We start from the raw sequence: 25,142 nt of genomic DNA, 5'->3' as shown, positions 1-25,142 counted from the left end.
ACTTCTCCTCCCTCTCCTGTCTCTGTGCACCCCTTGCCCGCTAACTTGCTCAGAAGAGTTAAGAAAAATCTACAGAACAGCTTTAGTGGGTGCATGGGGGGAGCAGAGGGAGGGGCAGTTCCATTGTGTGAGCGGAAGTCCTTGCACTAATGGGACGGTGTTGGATACAACCTTAAGTCCACCTGTTCTCAGGTGTTATCCACCTTTAAAAGGCCAAGAAGCTTGCTTTAAAAGCAAATGAAGTGCAGCCACAAGACAAAAGTCAAAATACAGAGGCAAGAGGCCTCACGCCAAGCCCTGGCTGATTTTATTTAAGGTGTTCCACATTACCACCAGCAGGTATGCAGATTGTACTCTTTCCAATCCACAAACCACCACCCTTCTGGGCTAGGAGGCAGTGCCTACACTTGAGCAAGAGGTCCCAGGGGGGAATGGAAGTGGTCCATCAGCATCTGACCCAGAGCAACATCCATGCCTGGACAATTCTTGTTCATGCTCTCACTGTGGGAAGCTCCTCTTGTGCAGTTTTCACTCAGCCTTTTTCAAAGGCTGTTTCTTTACTTCCTGGGGGGTCATGGAGGCCTCCGTCCCATACCAGAGCTGCAGGAGGATGATGGCATGGCAAACATGGAGGACGGCGGAGCTGTAAACTGTTGATGGGTACGTGTTCCAAGAAAGCTCGATCAAACCTAGAATGAGCACCCTGAAGGGAGAGGAAAAAACAAATAGGACATTGTTCAAGAAGTCACATAAGGCTGTCGTAGCAGGAGGAGTGGGTTTTTCTCCTTCCTTCACTTTCACTCTTAAAAATTGTTTGTTTGTTTATTACATTTATATCCCGTCTTTCGTCCCAAAGGAGCCCAGGGCAGCAAACAAGAGATAAAACAATACAAAACGTATTTAAAACTATTCCAGCACAGATGCAGACTCGGAAAGAGCTCAACTTAAAAGAGGAATGTCTTCAGTAGGCGCCATAAAAACAACAACAACAGAGATGTTGCCCAATATTCAAGGGGAGGGCATTCCAAAGGGCAGGTGCCACAACGCTAAAAGCCCAACTCAGCTATTGTGCTCAACAGACCTGATAAGAGGCTATTTGTGGGAGGCCCTCACCTGCAGAGCAGCGACCAATTGTGTATGTAAGAGATGAGGTGATCTTTCAGGTATCCTGGTACCACAATGTAGAAGGCTTTCTACACCAGAACCAGGATCTTGAACTTAGCACTCACTTCTTTTCCATTCCCACCCTGCTTCAGTTCTGCTTCAGCAAAGGTACTCCTAGATCCATGTATGTCACTGGAGGCACAGGTAACCTCAGTGACTAAGAGCACCTTTTATCAGCTTCATCTGGTGAGACAGCTATGACTATTGAGATCCAGGCATCAGGAACTCTCAAGACGGGATTACTGCAGTGCACTCTATGTGCGGCTTCTCTTGAGCAGTCCAGAAACTGCAGCTAGGTTACAATAATGCAGCTAGGCTGATGGCTGGGGCATCCCACCAACAGTATATAACACCTCTGCTAAGAAACTGCACTTGGCTGCCAATATGTTATGTGGCTCGGTTAAAAGTTTCACTTCTAGCATTTAAAGTGATACAAGCTAGGGCTAGAGAACTTGAGAAACTTAAGCCTTGCCCCATATGCTCCTCTCTGGCAATTGTATTCTTCTTATAGGGCATTATTAAGAGTTCTGTATGCCCCAGAAGTACACCTGATATCACTAAATATATCAGGCCATTAGTGCTGCAGCTCCAGCCTTCTGGAACCGGCATCCAACTGAAATATAGGTAGCTATTGAAAACTTTCTTTTTAACAAATGACTTGGCCATTTTATAATGTATACGGAGTTTGGATAATTCAATGATTTCAAAGTTTGTTTTTCAGATTTGTGTACATATTCTGCATTCTGCTTTGGAAAACGTTGATTAGGAACTGTTTATACATTCTTAAAACAACGGTGTGCCAATAAAGAGTTCTGAACCTCCCCTAAATAAATGGGCCTTGTTATAAAAAGTTTTGATTAGATTCCTATATGAATTATGTTACAGTAGCACCTGCATCAAGGTTTTCATAAGTGGAGATGGAAAGCTGAACTCCTTGCTTCACCCCTAATCCATCAAAATTCTGCAGCAGGCTGAGCTATTTTTTTTAAAAAATGTCTTTATTCCAGGCACCACGTGACAGCTTCCCTCTTCACCCAATTTTTTTTTTTTGTGTCTAACATGCGCAAAATATTTGAAATGTAATTTCATGGTACATTGTTTAACTCCCACTAGTCCCGCTCCCCTCACTGGTTTTGATGTTCTCTTTGTGATCCTGACTCCAGCCACATTCACAACATACATTTGAAGTGGTAGAAGAGTGCTTCAAATGTATGGTGCAGATGTGACCTTTGTTTCAAAGATTTGTCATCTAGCTGCTTTGCAGGACAAAAGGTGACCCTACAAATACCCCAATAAATAAATGGTTGCATTCAAATGTCCCCTCCCTCTGAGTGAAATGTGAGTTATGGATGCAACCCAAAGTTCTGTAATCATGATCAAGTGAGCACGTGCTGGATTCACAGGCATGTATGCTGTGAATTCTGTCAAACTGCAATGCCGTTCCTATACACTACATGGATCTGATTGCACAGAGAAAATAGGCACGTGGCTGGCATGACCCTGCGTCCCCTTGACTTGTCTCCCCTACCCCTGCTGGTACGCACTTCAGCAGATGAGCAAGCTTCTTGGGAGGCGTGCACCAGAGCAAGTAGGGCAGAGTGTGGAAATACCAGACGTAGAACTGGTAGTGCAAGGAGCGGCTGAAGCAAACGCCGATGAAGTTGGAAGTGAAGAGAGCAAAGACTACCTGTGGCCTTTGGTTAAGGGAAGGTTGCACTGCACAAAGTTGAAAGTTCAAATCCATTGCAGCTCTGGAGTGGAGGAGCATCAAGAGTGTGGAAGCTCGGCTCTTTCCATGTCCTTTTATAAATTATTATTCATTAAACTTTTATACTGGAAGGGACGTGGGTGGTGCTGTGGGTTAAGCCTAGGGCTTGCTGATCAGAAGGTCGGCGGTTCGAATCCCCGTGACAGGATGAGCTCCCGTTGCTCGGTCCCTGCTCCTGCCAACCTAGCAGTTCGAAAGCACGTCAAAGTGCAAGTAGATAAATAGGTGGGAAGGTAAACGGCATTTTCGTGCGCTGCTCTGGTTCGCCAGAAGCGGCTTAGTCATGCTGGCCACATGACCTGGAAGCTGTACGCCGGCTCCCTTGGCCAGTAAAGTGAGATGAGTGCCGCATCCCCAGAGTCGTCCGCAACTGGACCTAACTGTCAGGGGTCCCTTTATATTTACCTTTAAACTTTTATACCACCCTCTATTGGGAGGATCACGGGGCAATTTACAATATTAAAAACACAAACGCACATACCATAATGAAAACTATACCACCACCACCCTGCAGTTAATTGTTTAATTATCCAAAGTCCTAGGAGAAGAGGGATGTTTTTACCTGGGGTGTAATGATAAGTAACTTACGGTAGGTGCCAAGCAAGCTTCCCTGGGGAGAACATTCCACAAGTGGGCGCCCACCGCAGAAAAGGCCTGTCCTTGTACCATCACACAAACCACCTACCATGCGGTTGCCCCCCCACACCACCACCACTCTGGCAAAAGGATATGATTGGCTGAGAGGGGCTGCGGAGGGTTCTTCCTCTCAGCTGGATCCTTCAGCAGTGACAGGATGCTTTCATCACACCTGCAGTTTTTTTTTGGGGGGGGGGGGAAGAGGAGAGAAGCAGAACTGTTGTGATCCATAAGAAAGTGGACCCCTTCCTGCTGGGAGTGTAAACTCTTATTCAGGGCAGTTTAGCATCATCTCTTCTTAATCCATGAGACAGGTTAGGCTGGGTGACAGAGGAGATCTCAAAGTAGGCAGTTTCTCTCTTAAAACTAGGTGCTGGGGCAAAAAAAGAAAACAGCTGCTGCTTTCCACACCCTATACCAGGCATCCCCAAACTGCGGCCCTCCAGATGTTTTGGCCTACAACTCCCATGATCCCTAGCTAACAGGACCAGTGGTCAGGGATGATGGGAATTGTAGTCCAAAACATCTGGAGGGCCGAAGTTTGGGGATGCCTGCCCTATACGATGTCTGCAAGCATCTGCTCACCCCGTTGGAAACAGGATCCTAGGACATGTGGACCTCTGCTGAGATCAGGTGGGGCTGTTCTTATGACTAAGCTTCAAATGGTTGAGTAGGGATGCAAACCCAGAACTTTCCCCAGCTTTCACATTCTGTGCACTACATGACACTAACTTTCAGTGCAAGTGGTTTCTGCACCCTTGTACTGAACTGAAGCAGAATCCTGCAAAGGCTAATTTTTTGTGGGTTGTGTATGTGCCCCAAAGTCCCATTTTCTCTCTTGCTTTGTATCAGGCCAGTGCTGGAGAATTAGAAGCTCGCTCCTTGACAAGCTACAACAACAACAAAATCTCTTTCTCTCTGAGAGCCCATAAATTGTGAGCGTGATTCTCCAAGATTTGAGTCTCACACGTACTATCCCCCTGAGCACAGTGACAATGCCACCTTCTCACCTGTGCCACCTCTTCAGTGCAAAGAGCCCCAGGGCAGCCAAATGGGTGGCCAGCAATGCCAGGTGGAATGTCCGGTGCTGGAAAACCTCTTCTGGCAAGAATCGCCAGTTTACTGTCCACTTGAAGAGGAACTGTCGGCCCAGGTCAAAGGAACGGGACACGTACCCAACAGGGTTCACTACCAGGAAGGGCAACCCCAAAACAACCTGCAAGAAACAACTGTGCCTTAAAATTCTCCCACGAAGAACATGAATGCGACTTTTTGGCACTCCTAGTGCAGCAAATTGTGGAAGCTGAGGTCACTGCATTCTTTAGTCTGCCAGCTTCACTTGTCTCTCTTGGAAGACAATGAAGGTGTGCGCCTGCGGGGGTGTGTGTGTGTGAAGTAAAACAGGAAAGACCTGTTTTGCTGCAGCTGCAGCAGATGAGCCAGTGTCTTTGCTGATTGATATTACCACCTAAGCCAGAAATCAGGTTTGGGTTCTGCAGCTAATACAACTCTCTGTTCCAAAATTAGAGACATGTCGTGTTGCTTCATAGGCTCTGCTACACATTCATCCAGGAAGTGCTTTATTATTTTTAGCAAAATGCTGGAGCATCAGGTACACAAGCTACTAATTACTTCTGCTGCTTTAAACCTACAAAACTCATGATGCAATGAAGCTGTGAGGAAGGCAGTTCAGCTTCTTTCCCGGCATCAGTTCCAAAAGACCTGCTGCATTTATTTTGGGCAGCCTCCTCTTAATGGCTGCTGGACAGTAATTGAACCTCATGTGCACCTAGCGATGAGGTTTCCCTTGCCAAAAAAGCTCTCTCCGAGCTTGGACAACATTAACTGCCTTCTGTAATGTTTGCTTGAGGGGAAACTTACTTGCCTGCATCCTTCATAAATTGCATTTCTCCCTTCCATTTAAAAAATAAAACACCAGGGGAAACACCCAGTATTTGTTTTGTGCAATTGAGTGTTATGCACTGAGTATTGTGTAACTGCTCACATGCCCTGAACTCATGAAATGATGTGCAACCACACAAAACAAATTCACAAATACAAGGACAAGGAGAGGATGGGCCAGAAAATGCTAGAGATGGAGCAGGGTGATATGGAAATATATATGTTTGGACAGGAGTCTCACCATGATCACTGGAAGTCCCACCCATACTTCCTTTGTTTCTGCCAGCATATTTACAGAAACAACGAGAGCTAGAAACCTTTTTAAAACTAAAACTTGATGATCCAACAGACAGGATCACAGCTGTGCATATTTTCAAAGTATTTCACCTTGACCTAGCTCTACTGTCGCTAGGTAGTAACTGAATCAGACAAGTATTTCGCCTGTGGTCATACCACCCTAAACATGCCTGATCTCCTAAAAACTAAGCAGGGTCAGGCCTGGTTACTAATTGGATGGGAAGACCCCCTGGGAATACCAGGCACTGTAGACTAAGTGTTGTCTGTTCTGACATGCCATGTGACCTTTCCTAGGCCTTTTGGCTGGAGATACCAGGGGTTGAATCTGGGCATGGCAAATCTTCCCATCTCCTTACCTGCAGGGCTGCACAGATAGCGAGCTTGGGAATGGCTCCTAGCAGGCCAAAGCGCTGCAGCAGGAGGAAAAGGAGACCCGGTGCAAAGAGCAGGATATTCATCTTCACAGACACTGCCAGGCTTGAGGAGAGAGATAAAAGATGCCACTGATCCCTGTGGTTAATACAAAAGGCCCATTCCAGTCCCCATGCACCTTGCTTTTGCCATCTGACATTGACTAAGTCTAAGAACTAGCAGCAGACTTTCACAGAGAGCAAGTCTGTCCTCCTTGCCCACAAGGTTTACAGTTTACACTGAACAGTCAGGACTACAGCAAGATGGCTGATGGGAGTTGTAGTCCAAAACATCTGGAGGTGCTCAGGCTAGCAAAGGCTGTTTTAGATGCACCACAGGAAGCAATGAGCTGGCTCTGAAATTCCCACTTTGCAAGCAGAAAAATCAGGTGTGCCACTTGTTTGTTTAAAATACCCTCCCATTGAATGGATTGGCTCTAAAGGGGCTCTCACCTGAAGCAGAAGCAGCCCCAGGACCACCGCTCCTCCAGGAAGAGGTTGACAGCCAGGAAAAGGATCGCCATGGCCACCGGGTCATTGAAGAGGCGCAGGACAAAGATGGAGTGGATGCGATAGGAGGCGCAGCACATGAAGAAGAAAACGTAGGGTGGGACCTGCAGCAGAGGTGTCAACGAGGAAAATCAAGCCCACTTGCCATTGGGGCGGCTTCAGATGACTCAAGCTGCCACTGTTCCCATTTTACAGACTGGAGTCTTCCAACAACGGACAGCCTGTGTGTGCCCACTGGGCTCCCAGCACCTCCTAGAGGCAGTGGCTGACAGTTGTGCTGACTGAAGCTACTTTGCCCCTTCTTTAACTCCTGGCTTTTAGTGTGGCCAGCCCTTTTCTGTGGAATGAAATTCCTGGTGAGATACGAACCCACAATCTGTACTTTCTGAAAAGCTTTGTTCTGGCAAGCTTTCTCAGCTGGATGAATAGGTCCCTGCAATGGGCACCCAATTCACATTGGTTTTTAGTTTTAACTGCTGCTGCTTTCTGTATTGTTTTTAACAGTTTTTATTGTATTTTGTGCATCGCCTTGAGAAATGCGTGGAAGGTGAAATAATAGTTGTAATAATAATAATAACAACAGACAAGCATTCAGCAGAAAGTGCCTAACTTTCCTCCTACAACTGCATGCTCAGTTGCTTTTTTCTCAGATTGTAAGGTCAGGTTCCCAGGATCCTCTTCCTCCTTGTGCAAGAGAGGGAGAACCGAAAACTTGTAGCTGTGTCCTCATTCACAGCATATGAACACGCTTTATAGGAACCTTCACTACAAAAGCATCATTTTAAAAATCAAAGCAATTTACAACAAGAATACATACAAAATAAAGACCACATAATTTTTTATTATTAAAGAACACTAATTAAAGTTTTTATTAATTGTTTGCATAAGCCTGGCAGCAAATAAAAGTTTTCAGCAATCATTTAAAGGTCAATACAGATTTGGAAGGCTGCTGAATATATTTTGGAAGATCATTTCACAGGGCTCGGCCAATAACACTAAAAGCTCGGCTTTGTGTTGAAATCAAATGAGCCTCACCAACCTGGGGGGGGGGAACCAGCACTGCTCCTACAGAAGATCTCAGTGGTAGAACTGGAATGTGAGGTTGCATTTTTTTACGGTTGCTGTACAGTATCATGAACATGGAAGTCTCAGTCTATATAGAGAGTTCAGCAGTGCAGCTCCACAGAATTCCACCTTAACCTGCACCCACCCAAACCTTGCTGTCCTCCTCCTGGCCTTTAATTTTCAGGTCCCACATGTACTGCACAGGAGCACTGTGTTTGGATGAGGGCTCATATCTACTGTGTGATAGGAAGAAGAACAGTCTTTAGTGCTCCTTGAGGTGCTGTAGGAGCTACTGACCTTACTGGTTCGGCTGTAGATGCGGAAAACGAGCAGCAGTGTGGCAAGGTAAAGGGCAGCAAAAAGATATTGGGCCAGGCGGATGTTGGTGCCACGGCCAGTTGCATAATACAGGCCCAGGAAGATGTAAACAAAGCCAGCAGGATATCTGTAGAGGGGGGGGGGAGTGGGTAAATAGATCAACTACAGAGTAAGGCAAGAGAAACTGCCCTATTGCCGCCCAGGCTCCATCTTTAAGAGATGTACCCCCCTACCACTGCTGAAACCCTCATTATAATTGCAAGCTCAGTGTTACTCACACAAGAGGGCCTGTGTCCCCCTTTAGCTGGGTGTAATCCAGAGTCCCATTGACAACACCCTCCACCTCATCCATATAGGCTTTCCAGTCGATCTCTGTATCTTTGGGGAAAGCACAGAAGCTGTACCATCAAGTACGAACAGGATCTTGCTTCAGCTGCTGAAAACGGCCTGGATCTAAAAGAAGGGCTCTAAAATTATCCAAGTCTACAAGAACACATGCAAAGCCATGCCTGGTGGCTGTTCCTCTGTGATAAGGCATTTAGCTATGACCTGTTTTTGAAGGGCTTGGACAGATTTTTATTTAGGCTGGGCTCTAGCAGCCAGGACAAGAAGCATTGATTCGAGGCCAGTTCTGACACTACGCCCTGGCTCAAATGAAGCCCCAGCCCTTTGTCCAAACTGCCTCAGACTACACAATGTATCGCACCCTCCACATAGTCCTGTTAATGACACCCCACTTTGCATCGTTCAGCTACGGAATTCACTGCCACAAGACGTAGCAACGGCTGCCAATTGGGGCAGTTTTGAAAAGGGGGCGGACAAATCTGTGGACGATGAACCCAGCAATGCCTGCTGCTCCTGATGGCTGCACTGCATACTACTGTACCTCCAGCATCTATGGAGACCTGACTCCGACTACCAGTTGAAGGTAGGGGTTGTGGGACACAAGTGAGGGACGTACAGAGGTGCCAACTTGAATAACATATGTGGGAGCAGGCAAGCCTCACCCTGCATAATCAATCACATAGCGTGGCAAACACACACCATTTGAATGGCAATATTTGGGCGGGGAGCCCTCAAATATTTTATTGGGGGGGGGGAATGGACCTCGACCCCCTAGGAGTTGGCTCCTCTGCTCACCTCCTTCCCATGGTCTTCCCACCTGCTTGGCCACTGCAGGGAGACCTTTTGCTTGAGAGGGCTGCTGTTGCCTCCTTAACCCAATCCCACAGGGGTCCGTCTGCCCGGCACGCTAGTCCTCAAGGTCTGCTGGTCCTCGCTACTCCCAGAAGAGCTGCAGGCGTGAGCTATACCCCTCCCTCCCTCCCGGCGAGGGTCCTAACCCTAAGCCTTGCCCCTTATCCACACCCCCAGTGCCAGTCTCCTGACCCACCCCCACCCCAGGCCCCGTCCCGGGCCCTCACTCACATGCCACCCTGTGTATGACCCACTGGTTGACCCCCACTTCGGCCAGGCAGAGGCAGGCGGCCACCAGCGGGGTGTAGTGGGGCTCGAAGAGCACCAGGTGCTTGTCTTGCCAGGCCCGGCGCAGGCTCTGGCGGACGGAGGGCAGCCCGCCCGCAGGCCCCGCCGCCCCCTTCCTCCTCGGAGCGGGACCCGGAGCCATCCCGCCCAGCTCCGGCCACGCTCCCCTCGGGCAGCTGCTGTGGCTGCTGCTGCTACGGCTGCAGGCGGCCCGGCCAGGTGGTGCCACCGCGAAACGCGCCCCGGCGCCGGCACCGCCCGGAGCAGGCAGTTCCGGCGCTCGAAAGGTCCCCCCTCTCCGCTCTCTTCCTCCTCCTTCCCGGTGGCGGCGGAGCATCAGCAGCCTCACGCCACGAAGTCCTGGGAGGCTTTTAAGTTTTTTTTTTTTGCCGTCTCTGTTTTGCTATCCCATTGCATTTATTTTATTTTATTTTATTGTTTTGGTGCTGTGCTTGTCAAGAGGGTTTTTTAAATTTTATTTTAAAGTTTTGGTGAGCCGCCCTGAGCTGGCACTTCATAGAATTTCAGAACTGCAGAGGTGGAAAGGATCCTCGAGGGTCGCCTAAGTAGTGCAACCCTCCCGTGGGCATTTTGTCGGATCCAGCAGGGATCCTCTTGCTTTCTTATGCCCAGAAAACGCAAGATGTGCTCTTTAGGGGAAACAAATATTTAAGCACCGTGCAGGGAGAAAGGGGAATAGGGTTGCCATCCGTTCTGGTATAATGCAGGATCCGCCAGTATTTCAGTTGGATTCAATGCAAGGCAGTTTGTCCTATACTGTATTTCTACTTCTCTCTCTCTCTCTCTCTCTCTGCTAAGTTAGGGATCCTCTCCAAATGCACGTGTGTGAAAGGTCATGTATTTTAAGCTCTGGATTCAACGCACAGATTTACATTTTCATGTGTATGTGTGACAAATGCCAGAGGAACCATCCTGTTAGGCTGTAGGCTATTCTGCAACATGTTCTTGACCCAATAATAGTGTATTAGTAATGCATTTATTCTGGGCCATTCACATGTCATTCCATGTTATGAGTTGTTCCATGGCTGCTCCCACAAAGTGGATCACATTATTGCTATCTGGAGCGGCACTCTTGCACTATAGCGCAACAAAAACACAAGACCCCCATAACATTTGTGGCATAAAAAATTAACAAGACCTCAGCATAGCGTTACAGGCCATGGAAACAAAACAGTATGTCCGGCCAATTTTTTTTGCAGGTGCAAGGAGTACTGATAGCATATAACTACCCCAATATGTACCACATAACCAACGGAGTGTATAACCACCCCAATATCATTATGAGGAACAAGTCGTTGTGAACACACAACAAAAAGGGGCATCTGGACTGGAAGGGGCCTTATTGTGCAAATTTATATCATAGAATCAGAGTTGGAAGGGACACTGAGAGTTACTGTATCCAACCCCCTGCAACCAAGACAAATGGCCATCCGACCTCTGCTTAAAAACCTCCAAGGAAGGAGAATCTACCACCTCTTGTGGGAGTTCATTCCACTGCAAGAACAGCTCTTCCTGTCAGAAAGTTCTTGGTGTTTAGTCAGAATCTCCTTCCTTGTAACTTGAATCCATTGGATCGTGTCCTACCCTCCAGAGCAAGACCAAACAAGCTTGCTCCATCTTCCACCAACAGCCCTTTAGATATTTGATGATTATCAAATCTCCTCTCAAGTCTTTTCTTTACCAGGCTAAGCATACGTGGGCAATAAACTTGTGAGCCTTTCAAGGCTGCAGTCCTCACGCCGCTTACCTGGAAGTAAGCCCCGTTCAGTTCAATGGGACTTACTTCCGAGTAGACGCGACTTAGGACTGCTAAGATGCCGTGCAAGACTCTTTCCTGGGTTATCTCTGCAGCAAAATAACGGGTTTACTGCCTCCCTGGGTTTTGCACAGAGAATCATTCATACGAAGCGGTGGCAAAGACCCCAGGCATGGGCCAGCCTCGCCTCGGTGAGGACTAGCGCCCCACATTCTCCCACCCAACCACCTCCAAGACCAACAGACGGAAGCAAAGCTCTCCACGACCGACCAGGAAGTGGCGAGCGGAAGCTGCACGTGGTTTTCAGGGCGCCACGTGGGCGGAGGCTGCATTCGGAAGGCTCCCACCCTCCCCGCCAGCCCTACCCTCGCTTGGCCGCCCTTCCTCGGGGAAGCGACATGGAGGAGGAGGAGGAGGAGGTTCCGCGAAGGCGGCAGCTGCCGGACTCCAACGCCCGGTACCGGGACAGGAGCTTCTGGGACTCGCGGTACCAGGACGAAGGGGCGGCTCCGGCCGAATGGTTCGGGGGCTTGGAGCGATTTCGAGAGCAGCTGGAGGCGGAGCTGAGCCCTGGTGATCGGATCCTGGTGCTGGGTGAGTTGCCTGCCTGCCTGCCTGCCTGCCTGCCTGGAAGCGTGGTATGGTCGTGTCACATTATTATTTATCTCATATTCTTTGTTGCGTTTTATATCCCACCCTTTTCTCCAAAGAGCTCAAGGTGGTGTCCGTGGTTCTCCCCATCCTCATTTAATCCCCGCAACAACCCTGTGAGGTAAGTTCGTAGTATCGTAGACTTGGAAGGGCCCCCAAGGGTCATCTAGTTCAACCCCCTGCAATGCAGGAATCTCAACTAAAGCATCCATGACAGGTGGCCATCCAACCTCTGCTTCAAAGCCTTCAGTTAAGGAGAGTCCACCGCTTCCTGAGGGAGACAGTTCCACTGTCGAATGGCTCTTACTGTCAAAGTTCTTCCTGATGTTTAGTCGGAATCTGCTTTCTTGTATCTTGAAGCCTTTGGCTCGTGTCCTACCCTCCGCAGCAGGAGAAAGCAAACTTGCTCCATATTCCATGTGACAGCCCTTGAGATAATTGAAGATGGCTATCCAGCGCCGTCTTAAGCGCTCCCGATGCTGTGGTGTGCCGGATCCCTCCGGCGCCCTCCCACCCCGTTTCCCAGCGCGGTGGGCGGGTGGGCGCCGCGCACAGCGCGGGTGCAATAGGCGCTGCTGCGCGGCAGGCGGGCAGGCAGGCGCAGCTGCGCGGCGGACCGGTCGGCCAGCGGGTGGGCGCAGCTCGCGGCGCCCTCCTGGCGGGCCGGCGCCATGGTGCCCTGCGCCACCCAGCCTGCACGTAGGGCCGGGCCTGTGGCTATCATCTCTCAGTCTCTTCTTTTCCAGGCTAAACATACCCAACTCTTTCAACCATTCCTCATAAGGCTTGGTTTCCAGTCCCTCAACCATCTTGGTCGCCCTCCTCTGCACACCTTCCAGCTTGTCAATATCCTTGATAGGTTAGGCAGAGAGAGGTAGTGACCGGCCCAAGGTCACCTAGTGAGCTTCTTTGCCGAGCAGGAATTTCAACGCTGGTTTCTCCCAGGTACTAGTCTGACACTCTAATCCAGGGGTTGGCAACCTAAGGCCCATGGGCCACAAGCAGCCTATGGGGGTCATTTAACTGGCCCACGAGCCGCCCCTGAACCAAGCTACCCACTCGGTGAGTCCCCGCGCACTATACTAAACTGGAGCAGCACGGCGCGGGGACTCGCTTTCGTGGTGCCAGAAATCATGTCTGCGCATGCACTGGAAATCATGCACGCATGCGATCCAACCCACGGAGGGATCTCTGCCGGAGTGAACTGGCCCAGGCAAGGTAAACCTTGCCAACCCCTGCTCTAACCACTACTTCACACTGGCTCTTATTGTAATTATTTAATTTTTAGAGCTTTATCTTCCTCAGGGCAGTCCAAAGCAACCAACCAGACAACTGTTGTTAGCATCCGTCAGTTTCAGGAGACAATGGATGTGTGCACCTTTGCGGGTGAGGTCAAACTCTTGGAAGGTTGCAGAGCCTGCTTGTGGCTGTAGAAACTGATGCAGAAGAGACATGTTTTGTTGCAGCTGGGGCAGATGAGGCGTCTGGTTGTGCTGCTGCAGATTCTCTGTGGCATTTCTTCTCTTTGCGCTCCTCCCAGCTGTCATTCCATGTCTCCAGGCACTATTGTTGCCAGCCTTCACGTCACATTTTCAGACACCACAGTGTGACACATTACATGCAGACTTGGAGTAAGACCCTGGGGCCCTTTGCCAACCTGGCGCCCTCCAGGTGTTTTGAACTTCAACTCCCAGCAGCCTCGGCCAACTAGCTGGGACTGCTGGGAGTGAGTGTGTTCGTTTACTTGTTTGTTTCATAAAAATCCATTGGCTGCTTGGCTGTAAAAACAAAAGCAAACCTCAAAGGGGTTTATGAAACGAGAAAACAATAAAATCAAGAAAAGTGACCCCACTTTAAAACCTACAAAGGTTACACTACTAAAGCAGATTAGAATTACCTCAACTGTCAAAGCATCTGGATAGGCTTGTCTAAAGAGGGATGTTTTCAGAAGGCACCGAAAAGAGTAGAAGTGAAGGCAGGGAGTTATAATCCGAAACCTCTGAAGGGTGCCAGGTTCGTCAAGGCTGTATGTGTGCACAAAATAGCGAAACACACCTCTCACTAGATTCCCGAAACTGCAAGAGGGGAGATTGCTCTTGTGCTCAGGTCCTGATTGTGGGTTTCCCATAAGCATCTACCACAAAAAGTGGTGGACTCTCCTGCATTGAGGGTTTTCAAGCACAGGTTGGATAGTCATCTGTCAGGGATTTTTTAGCTGTGTCTCCTGCATTGCAGGGGGTTGGGCCAAAGGGCCCTTGTGGGTCCCTCCCGAACATGCAGTTCTACGATTCTGTGATCTGGCTGGCCGTTGTGAGAACAGGATGCTGGACAAGATGGGCCATGGGCCTGATCCAGAAGGTTCTTAATGTTGTTATTGACTTTGCCTCTCCTGCATTTTGGACTGGTGATCCTTCCCATGGAGATGCGAAGGATTGAACCTGCGATTGAAGCCATTGCTCTGCCAACCAACTTCTGACCTTCCCTATAAATAAAAATATTGCCCTGCTATGGATTTGGGCAGCCTTTCTCAAGGACCCACTTTCCTCACTACCTTCTGCTTTTTGCAGGAGGATTCAGAATTCTTTTGAGTTATAAACATAGCTGTCAAGTTTTCCCTTTTCTCGTGAGGAAGCCTATTCAGCATAAGGGAATTTCCCTTTTAAAAAAGGGAGAACTTGGCAGCTATGGTTATAAAAATATTATTAGGATGTTGCTCCTATGAGCCACTAGGGGGCAGCAGCAGCACAGTTGATCCATCAGTATGTTACAAGCAGTGGTCTCTGGCCAGTCGTTATGGAGTTTGTTGCTCAGCTCTTCCTGTGCCTGTTTGGCACTGGTGTGTTTGTGTGTGTGTGTGTGTAAAAATAGTTGCTTCAGTGGAGGCAAAGGGGCGAAATGTTCATGCAGTCCTATGCGTGTCACCTGAGTTGCACTACCCTTTTTGCCAGGTTAATTTACACCACGTTGCCAGTTGGAGTTGGTGTGTGACTGATTTGAACTGGCTTAGTTAGGATGGAGGCAGTGAGAGATTTTACTTTCTTGGGCTCCTTGATCACTGCAGATGGTGACAGAAGTCACGAAATTAAAAGACGCCTGCTTCTTGGGAGAAAAGCAATGACAAACCTAGACAGCATCTTAAAAAGCAGAGACATCACCTTGCCGACAAAGGTCTGTATAGTTAAAGCTATGGTTTTCCCAGTAGTGATGTATGGAAGTGAGAGCTGGACCATGAAGAAGGCTGATCGCCGAAGAATTGATGCTTTTGAAATATGGTGCTGGAGGAGACTCTTGAGAGTCCCATGGACTGCTAGAAGATCAAACCTATCCATTCTTAAGGAAATCAGCCCTGAGTGCTCCCTGGAAGGACAGATCGTGAAGCTGAGGCTCCAATACTTTGGCCACCTCATGAGAAGAGAAGAATCCTTGGAAAAGACCCTGATGTTGGGAAAGATTGAGGGCACTAGGAGAAGGGGACGACAGAGGACAAGATGGTTGGACAGTGTTCTCGAAGCTACGAACATGAGTTTGACCAAACTGCGGGAGGCAGTGCAAGACAGGAGTGCCTGGCGTGCTATGGTCCATGGGGTCACGAAGAGTCGGACACGACTAAACAACAACAACAAGTTAGGATCCAGCCTAAGTCTCCCCGACCTCGAGTCCCCCACCTGCAACGCCTCTTTTTCAGGGCTTGAGATCTGCCAATCTCTGCTCAGCCAGCTGGGTGGGATATGGTGGCCTGTCTCCAGCTGAGCCAGGATGAGGGAGTTACGCTCAGCCACAAAAACTTCTGGGTCAAACCTCGTCTCATCCCAATCGATCTAGACTTAGGATTGCCCCCTAAAGTATGCAGCTGGTGGAATTCACACTGGATAGCAGCCTTGTGGAGTAGGGGAGACCAGAAGAATTTGCAACCCTACCAACTATTTAAATATTATTTATTTATGCATTTATTTATTACCTGGCTGGGTTTCCACAGCAACAATTTAGGCAATTGTTGGGTTCCCATAATGCAGCTGAGCTTCAGGAAGAAGCTAGGATTGCTTTCCTGGAGGAGAGGGCTATCAAGGGCCTCAGCTGGAGGCAGAAATGCTTTTCAGTACTGGAAACCAAAGGAGGGGAGAGGGCTTTTGTGCTCGGATCCTGCTTGCTGGTTTCCACAGGCATCTGGTTGGCCACTGTGAGAACAGGATGCTGGACTGTATGGCCTGATCCAGCAGGGTCTTCTAATATCCTTTATCTTGCAAATGCAAGTGGCTCAGAGAAGTCTGTATTGGGGACTCAGGTGAATTCTATACCCAGCAAGCATAGTTTCTGCTGATAGGGTGGTTCCTGCAAATTTGGTGTATTTTTCATGCGTCGTGCTGCTTAATTTGGCAGAGCTCTGCCTTCCCTGCTTCAGATTGTAACATAATGTGTTGGTTCTTTTGGCAAGGAAAGAGGTGATGGAGTAAAGTGGGAGAGAAAGAGAGGCAGCTGTCAGGCTTTCCCCTCGCAGTCTTGGGCTAGAAGCTAAAAGAAAGAGGGCGGGGGGGGGGGAAGAGGAGGGAAAGTTGAAAGGGTTGCAATCGGAAGGTGCAGCTTTTGCCAGGGAATACTTGGCAATGTAACTATTACATCCGTCTTCACAAGAGAAGTTGCTCCCATCTTACAGCTGGTGGGAAAGGGCTTCACTTCTCTTGAAGTCTTGGAGTGTCCAGTTTTCCTGCAGAGAGGACAGAGGTCGTCACTGGGGAAGGGAGTGCAATGGAAACCTTTGTATTTCTGCTGCAGGGATGATATTTTGTAAACAAGCAGTATCCCGGTTCCTCCTGGCTACCACCAGAGGGCAGTGTGTCGGCCCCTGGAATAGATGCTCCCAATGGCCTTCTCTGCCACTGTTCAGAACCTGAGTGATGCTCTGCTGCCCCCTTTGAAGGGCTGTTCTTGGTGGATGCGAGCGTTGGTCTGGTCTGCAGCTGAGAACCCATCCTTATAGGAGACTTTTCAGGAAAACCCTGTTTCCTCAGCAAACCCTTCCGATTTCCTTCTGCATCTCTGAAGTGTCACCATGAGAGTTAGGAATTTGCTTTTCTGTTTTTTTTACCCTTTGAAATAAAATAAAAAATACCTTCGTGATCCTATTGCTGCTAGATGAAAAAGGAGACCGTATATATTTGCTGATGCCCTTTTCAGAATCCTTCAAAGCCCCATTGCTTATTTGCTTAAAAGTTAGCCTTCTAGCCATCATGACTGCCGCAGATGAGGCTGAAAATGTAACCGTGAGAAAGGCAGGAAAATGTGAAAACCAAGAGGCAAATTAAAGTGTGCCTGGATACTCCCCCCCTTCCCCCCCTTTTTTTGTCTCTTGTGACTTGAACCCATCTGTCAGGATTTTTCGAAGGCTGACTCAGGCTTTTCACACGGATGGTTAATAGTAAGAATATTGTGGAGCACGAGCAACTGGCCCGCCAAGTCTAATTTGGCATCTGCCATGGAAATGATATGCAGATTGTTAATTGCACAAACCTTATATATTCAAGTTGTCTTTGGCTGTCTGTCTCAGGTATAAAAATATATCTATTTTAATATTTATCTACAAACGGGGTATCTGTTTATACAGTTCTCTTTCACATTTATATCCTGCCTGCCTTATGGGCTTAGCCAGGATCCTCAAGGCAGATTAATCTGGTGAGGATGTACCTGCAACCTAAATATATATATATATATACTGTAGTGATTTTATGAAAATCTCACCTCTTTCTCTCCACCCCCCAAAAGAGATGCAGATCATTTGATATTTGGGAAATGGTCTTTTTGGAACACATTTTATAATACGTAGCTGGATATATGACACTATCCTGTCTACGAAAACTGACTGACAGTACAAAAGCTTACGGAATTTTCGCATGGGTTATTAATGCCTGGGTTTCTTTAAAAAAGAAAGAAAGAAAGCTTAGCAGCTACGGTGTTTTTAGGCCACAGCTCCCATAATCCCTGACCACTGCTATAGTTAATTGTTGTGGCTTTTTTTTTCACTTACCCCATCCCACTGTCCTGCTCACAGTTGTGAAGAATATTCCAATGTTTTGAATGGCCCCATGTCACCATTAAGAAAAAGAGGCCGGAATAGGCCAATAGATATGTGGACTGTCCCTGGACCAAGTGACTTTTCTTCTTTAAATTCTTAAACTAGCTCAGGATAGTCTTCTGAACTAGCCAGGTGTTTAACTGAGAATCAATCACAGTCAGTACATCATTTGTAAAATAAGACTTTAGAGCCACCTTGCGCCAAAATGGCAACTAGACATACTGTTTTGGTGACTGTAACCTTGCTTTAAGAGGCCATTACGGTGCCTGGGTTATATATCTGAGTTTCTAATACTGCTTTTGGTCAGCAGTCATGCCCCACTTGCTGATGTTGCCCTTTGCTTGCTCATGCATTCGAAACGATTCCCTCCGTAGCACGTGGCTTGACTTGCTCACTTGAGCCAGCTGCGGAGCTAATCTCTTGACAGCACATCTGCTGTCTATTTATGGCACGCGGTAACCTGAGTGGTGGAAGTTGATGGGAGAGAGGCGGGATTGGCAGTTGGGCAGGCTGGCTTTGCAGGAAGGGCTTCATCTTTGCAGCCTCTTGGCTTCTCCCAGCAATTCTGTGCGTCCAGGAGCACCAGCAGCTGCCTTGTGCTGATTTAGACCATTTTCCATCCTGCTCAGTGTGGTCTCAGTTGACTGGCAGTTGCTCTCCAGGGTTTCAGACAGGGGGCGTGCCAGCCCTACGTGGAGATGCCGGGGATTGAACCTGGGGCCACCCGCGTGTAAGTCAGATGCTCTGCCAGGGAGCTGCAGCCCTTGCCTTAATGCCTGTGCTGTCAAATGGCATTTCAGAACAAATTAGATTAAAATAAAATCTCCACAGAGTACCAAACGCAGAAATAAGCCTGCATCTGTGCAAGAGTTTTCAGTGTGGCAAGTGACAGCCTCAGCCTCATCTCCGCTGCGCTGAGTCTGGGATACCTTCACCTTAAAAGCTGATGAAATTTCAGGCAACAGCTCTCTCACTGGGGGAAAAAATGCCCCAGCTAGTTATGCAGGCCTGGCAAGCAAGTTAGACTCCCTGTTCTTCTCTCTTACTGGGGAATCTTCGTTCGTTCGTTGGTTTCTTCTTTGAACCTCTCCCAAAGGCTCTGCCGGACTGGGCACCCTGTGCCCCTGCACCCTAATCACAGCCAGCAAATTAAGAGAATCCTGGCTTACCATTTGCAAAAGTCCCGACTGGGAAGGAGAGGGCTCTAAGCCTCCATTAATCCTACCTGATGGTTTATCTCTTTGATCTGATTGCTGCTGTGGTGGCTTTTAACGTGGTGGCTCCTTAATCTGATATAGGGAGGGAGGCTGGAGCTTGCAAGCAGGTTGGGATTAACTGGGTCTAATCGCCTGAGCCTGTTAGAGGGCCCGTCTGCTGGATGTGTGATTAACAGTCCCGGGATCCTTGCTGTGCTGGGAAACATAGGGGGTGAAGGACAAAATGGAAGGTGTGCCTGAGTTTGAGGTGACAGGCATCGAACCTGCAAATCGTGCAGTCCTCCTGGGGCTGAGTTTCCGGTGGTGAAGCCGCTATTTGGTATCAGGTTCTGCCGCCAGCATCCTAAATCTACAGCACTTCTCATTCTTTCTGGAAGTGCCATTGTGGGGCACAGAGATCATTCTGTGCGGAGGGAGAGATCATAGCTCCGTGGCAGAGCATGGTGCCCGGTGTCTCAGGTGAGGCTGGTCAGGGCTTCCCACCTGAAGCCTCGTAGTGCCGCTGCCTGTCAGCGCAGGCAGTTCTGAGCTAGATAGACCCATGATAGAAGGCTGGTTCCTAGGTTTCTGCGGGTGCAGAGATCATTCCGTAACTCTTTTGTGGGAGGATCTAGACCTGGAATGTGGAGCTGGTGGCCTTCCAGATGTTGTCATGCTACAGTTCCCATCGTCCCCCCATTATCCATGCTAGTGGGGCTGATGGGTGCTGGAGTCCAGTGACACTTCGAGCGCACCATGTTGTCTATCCGTTGTCCAGACTTCAATAGCATGGAGAACCTCATATGCACAATGGCACAAAACCAAATCCTATCTTACATGGGCATAGAAATCACATGAAACATGTCTGGTTCATTTTTATTTTATTTATATTTATTACATTTTTTTAAAAATCCCTCCCTCCAAGGTGGACATGTTTGTCTTTTCCCTTCAATTTTGCCCTCCCAATTTTGCCATTTTGCCGCTCTCCCTTCTGGCTCCCTTTGAGCATTTTGGCCTGGCTGGAATATGCACCCCCCACACACACACGCACCCCCCCCCCAGCCGATGGAGGATAGAGATGGAGATGCCTGAGTGTGTGCAGTAACTAGTAGGAAGCCTTGGAGCCAAATTCTTCATTGGATGCCTGGCTTGTGAAAGGCATGATTACTCCACCTGCAACCCATTTAATATATTGTAGACTGAGGGGAGACGGAGGGAGGCTGGATTTTAAATCCCAGGGGCTGGGGACTGTGCAGGTGAGAGCCTAGTAGGGTGGCTTATGTAGATTGAGCGTTGGGATCCTTGTGCCTTCCTCTGGGTGTAAGTGCCAGGCGTACAAATGCCAAGCCCAATGCGGAAGTAATTAAAGCGCCTTTTGCAACCCGCTCATTAAGTGCTGCTTCATCTCTAATTAAGCTAATTGTGATCCGCAGCACCCACTCAGTCCTGCTTTTCTCTCTTTTTGCCCTCCGCAGCCACCTGTGACTTTCTGGGTTCGGTAAGTTACCAGAGTGGAACAGTTTCCCCTGGGGAGGGGGGGTCTTCTTAGAATTGCCTGTCTCTGGAGTTGGAAAAACAAAGCGTCTTGTTGCTGGGCTCAGGGTTTTAGTTTTGTTTTTGTTTGTTTTTAAAAAGAGAAGCATCACGGCTCAAGGTTAGCCAGAAGTTTTATTTATTTATTTTTTTAAAATATTTTTTATTGAGATTTTTCAACATAAGACAAAAAGAAAAAGAGAACAAACAAGAGAGAAACCAGAAAAAAATAATACACAAAAAAATAAATAAAAACACATTCTAATTAGTTGTTCCTTAAACCCTTTACATTGTCTTTAGGGACCTCCTCGGGTTTCCCTCCCTTTGGTCCCTTAGAGATTATTTAATTAGCAAATTCTACATCATTTTAATCACATTAAAAATCATACTTTTTAACTATCATCTCACATGTTATAAATTTCCGCAGTTCATTTACTACTTAATTTCTATTCTAGTAAATTACTTTCGCATGTTTTTTAAGATATAATTTAAAATCTTTCCATTCTTCTTCCATCGCTTCTTCTCCCTGGTTGCGGATTCTTCCAGTCATCTCAGCCAATTCCATAAATTCCATCATCTTCATCTGCCAGTCGTCAATCGTTGGTAATGTTTGTAATTTCCAGTTCTTAGCAATCAGAAGTCTCGCTGCCGTAGTGGCGTGCATAAAAAAGACACATTTTTCTTTGGAATTTCCTTCCCTACAATGCCCACTAGAAATGCTTCTGGTTTTTTAACAAATGTGTTTTTAAACACTTTCTTTAGTTCATTATAAATCTTATTCCAGAAGTCACTTACCAGTGGACACGTCCACCACATGTGGTAAAAGGATCCTACTTCTTTCTTACATCTCCAACATTTATTATCATGACTGTGGTATATTTTTGCCAATTTTACTGGTGTAAGATACCATCTATACATCATTTTCATTAGATTTTCTTGTAATAAGCTACACGCAGTAAATTTTATATTCACTTTCCACAGTTTCTCCCAATCCTCAATCATAATATTATGACCCACATCCTTTGCCCACAAAATCATAACATTCTTTGTTTGTTCATCTTTCGTATGCCACTCAAGCAGCAATTTATACATTCTGGAAAGTGTTTTTAGCTTGGGTTCTAACAATTCTGTTTCCAACTTTGACTTCTCTGATTGAAAACCAATCAATTTATCCATTTTAAAAACTTCATTTATCTGATGGTATTGGAGCCAATCGTCTAGTTTACACTTTAACTCCTCGTAAGTCTTTAACTTAAATTGGTCTCCTTCTTGAATCAGCAAATCTCTATATTTCGGCCAACTGGGTTCCGTATTAACTCTTTTTCGAACCTTGGCCTCTAATGGTGAAATCCATTTAGGTGTTTTTCTTTCTAACAAATCTTTATACCTGGTCCAAACACTATACAATGCTTTTCTTATTATATGTGTTTTAAAGCCTCTGTGGGCCTTTACTTTGTCATACCATACATATGCATGCCAGCCATAAAGATTGTCATAACCTTCTAGATCTAAAATATCTGAATTTTCCAACAGAAACCACTCTTTCAACCAGCAAAAGGTCGCTGCTTCATAATAAATCTTTAAATCGGGCAGGGAGAAGCCACCTCTTTGTTTTTCATCAGTAAGTATCTTATATTTAATTCTTGGCTTCTTCCCCTGCCATATAAATTTCGATAACACCTTTTGCCACTCTTTAAAACAATCCAACTTCTCAACTATTGGCAATGACTGAAATAAAAACAGCATCTTTGGCAATACATTCATTTTAACAGTAGCTATACGACCCAACAGAGAGAGTTTCAGGTTGGTCCAAGTCTCTAAATCTTTTTTCACTTCATTCCACATTTTTACATAATTGTCTTTAAATAGATTCAAGTTTTTTGCAGTCATATTAATACCAAGGTACTTTACTTTCTTAACAAAAGATAAACCAGTCGCCTCCTGTAACTTTTCTCTTTCCTTACTGTCTATATTCTTACCTAAAACTTTGGTTTTTGATTTATTCAATCTAAAACCTGCTGCCTTTCCAAATTCTTGGATTACTTCCAGAGCCCTTTGAACACTGGACTCCGGATCTTCTAATGTCAGAACAAGGTCATCTGCAAAGGCTTTAAGTTTATATTGTTTCTTCCCTACAGTCACTCCTTTTATTTCATCGTCCTTTCTAATCTTGTTGAGTAAGACCTCCAGGACCGTTATAAAAAGCAAAGGTGAGAGGGGACACCCTTGTCTTGTACCTTTTTCAATTTTAATGTCCTCTGATACCATATTATTAACAATAATCTTTGCTCTTTGCTCTGAGTAGATCGCCTTTACTCCAGTCAAAAAAATTTGGCCCACCTCCATTTTTTCTAAATTCTTCTTTAAGAACGTCCAGGAAATATTGTCAAAGGCCTTCTCTGCATCAATAAACATTAGCACAGCTTTTTTATTTATTTTCTGTTCCAACATCTCTAGGATGTCCACAACATTCCTAATATTGTCCTTCATATGCCTTCCTGGCAGAAAGCCGGCTTGATCTTTATGTATAAAATCTCGTAGGACCTTTTTCAATCTAGAAGCCAGAATACTGGCGAATAATTTGTAATCCACATTCAGTAAGGAGATTGGGCGATAATTCTTTACTTGCGTTCTATCCAAGTCCGGTTTGGGTATCAGGGTGATATAAGCTTCCTTCCAAGACTCGGGGGCCCCTCCTCCAGTCATGATTTCGTTGCATAAGTCTTTCAGAGGTTGGACTAACCAGTCCTTCATTAATTTGTAATATGTAGCTGTAAGACCATCCGGTCCTGGGGTCTTACCCAATTGCATTTGTTGTATCGCTAGTTCTACTTCCTGTATCGTTATCTGTTGCGAGAGTAGGGTTTTCTTATCCTCTGGGATTTTATGCAAGCCATGTTTGTCCAAGAATTTCTCCAATTCTTCTTTATCTTGTTTTTCTTGTTTATATAATTGTTTAAAATATTTCTGAAAACACTTTCTAATCTCTGTCGGGTGCTCCAGATGTTTTCCATCTTGAACAAGGTGTGTAATAGTGTTTTGCTTCTGCCTTTTTTTCAATTGCCATGCCAGCAATTTTCCACATTTATTCGCTGATTCAAAGGATCTCTGTTTCATCCATTTAATTTTAGATTCTATTTCCACGTTCATTAATTGGGAAAATTGTCCTTGTAATGCCTTAATCTCTTTTTGTATCTGTATATTCTTAGGATTTGCTCTTAGCTTCTTTTCCTTTTCTTTCATTTGATTCCAAATCTTTTCTTTCTTTGCATTATATTCTTTTTTCTTAATTGTATTTTGTTGGATCAGAAATCCTCTCATTACCGCTTTACTGGCATCCCATATAATTTTCTTACTGACAGATGTTCTTAAATTAATCTCAAAATAGTCCTTTATTGTTTTTTGTGTTTTTTTCAAAACATTTTCATTCCTCAACAAAGCATCATTCATTCGCCATCTGTAAGTGCCCTGAAGAGATGTTTTTAAATCTAGTAATACTGCATTATGGTCGGAGCAAGTTCTTGGGCAAATTTCAGCCTTATTTATCCTCGGACCCAACTCTCTCGAAATCCATATGTAGTCGATACGACTCCACGATTTTTTGGCATTTGAGAAGAAAGTTTGGTCTTTTTCCAATGGATTTTTCAATCTCCATGTATCAATTAAGTCAAAATTGTCTATCAGTTCAAAGAAAGACTTTGGAAGTCTTCCATCTTTGGATTCCTTTTGTCTTTGAGATCTGTCCATTAATGTTGACACCACTCCATTCAAATCTCCCAGTAGGCATAATTTGTAATCCAAATAATCCAAAAGTTTCTCGTGTAATCTTTTGAAGAAATCCGATTTTCCATCATTTGGAGCGTAAATTCCCAGAATCAAAATTTTTTCGCCTTGAGATGTGACTTCGACTGCAACATATCTTCCCTTTTCATCTTTAAATATCAATTTAGGAGTTAACTTCTCTTTTGCATATATCACTACTCCTCGTTTTTTAACTTCATCCGATGAAATAAATTCAAGTCCCAATTTTTTATTTTGTAGAATTCTTCGATGCGCCTTTGTGACATGAGTCTCCTGTAAACATATGATATCCAGTCTTTGCTTTGCCAGGACATGATAGATTTGATTCCTTTTCTGTTTTGAGTTCAATCCATTTGAATTCCATGAGAGAATCCTCAGTGACATCTTAAAGTGGTGCTGCAGCGCCCTCCAAGTATGAATCAGAGTCTAACTCAATCGGTTCGTCCACTCCTGGAGTCGAGGAAGGGAGTCCCAATTTTAGGAGTTCTCTTTCGTGCTTCTGTAAGAAGTCTTTCTTCTGATCCACTGATTTGATTTTATATTTCTTCTGTCGGAGCTGGAA

The 25,142-nt window shown here is 46.3% G+C and overlaps 2 protein-coding genes across 6 annotated transcripts in view; one reads left to right on the top strand and one right to left on the bottom strand.

The window, feature by feature from the left end:
• Window positions 1-262: 262 nt before the first annotated feature.
• On the bottom strand, window positions 263-9,794 carry ALG3 (ALG3 alpha-1,3- mannosyltransferase). Of its 4 annotated transcripts, none has more exons than XM_088669240.1 (9): window positions 9,499-9,794; window positions 8,349-8,523; window positions 8,050-8,197; window positions 6,631-6,791; window positions 6,124-6,244; window positions 4,579-4,784; window positions 3,665-3,740; window positions 2,709-2,854; window positions 263-703 (listed from the first exon to the last, which is right to left on the bottom strand). In XM_088669240.1, exons 2-9 carry the CDS (start codon window positions 8,420-8,422, stop codon window positions 529-531), a joined length of 1,107 nt encoding a protein of 368 aa, XP_088525366.1. In that variant the 5' UTR covers window positions 8,423-8,523; window positions 9,499-9,794; the 3' UTR covers window positions 263-528. The 4 variants fall into 4 exon arrangements, with proteins under 4 accessions (XP_088525366.1, XP_088525364.1, XP_088525367.1 ...); XM_088669238.1 differs by having other exon boundaries at window positions 8,349-8,448; XM_088669241.1 differs by having other exon boundaries at window positions 8,349-8,442.
• Window positions 9,795-11,658: 1,864 nt separating this feature from the next.
• The window catches only part of EEF1AKMT4 (EEF1A lysine methyltransferase 4), a 33,224-nt gene continuing 19,740 nt past the window's right edge, over window positions 11,659-25,142 (top strand). For both annotated transcript variants that reach the window (XM_060274328.2, XM_088669242.1), the window contains exon 1: window positions 11,659-11,926. In XM_060274328.2, the coding sequence (XP_060130311.1) occupies window positions 11,731-11,926 (196 nt within the window). In that variant the 5' untranslated portion in view covers window positions 11,659-11,730. The remainder of the gene's footprint in view (window positions 11,927-25,142) is intronic.

The sequence above is a fragment of the Zootoca vivipara genome, chromosome 5 (genome assembly GCF_965207765.1).
Source record: "Zootoca vivipara chromosome 5, rZooViv2.hap1.1, whole genome shotgun sequence".
Lineage (NCBI taxonomy): Eukaryota > Metazoa > Chordata > Lepidosauria > Squamata > Lacertidae > Zootoca > Zootoca vivipara.
Note: the sequence above shows the minus strand (reverse complement) of the source record. Positions and strands in the feature narration are given on the sequence as shown.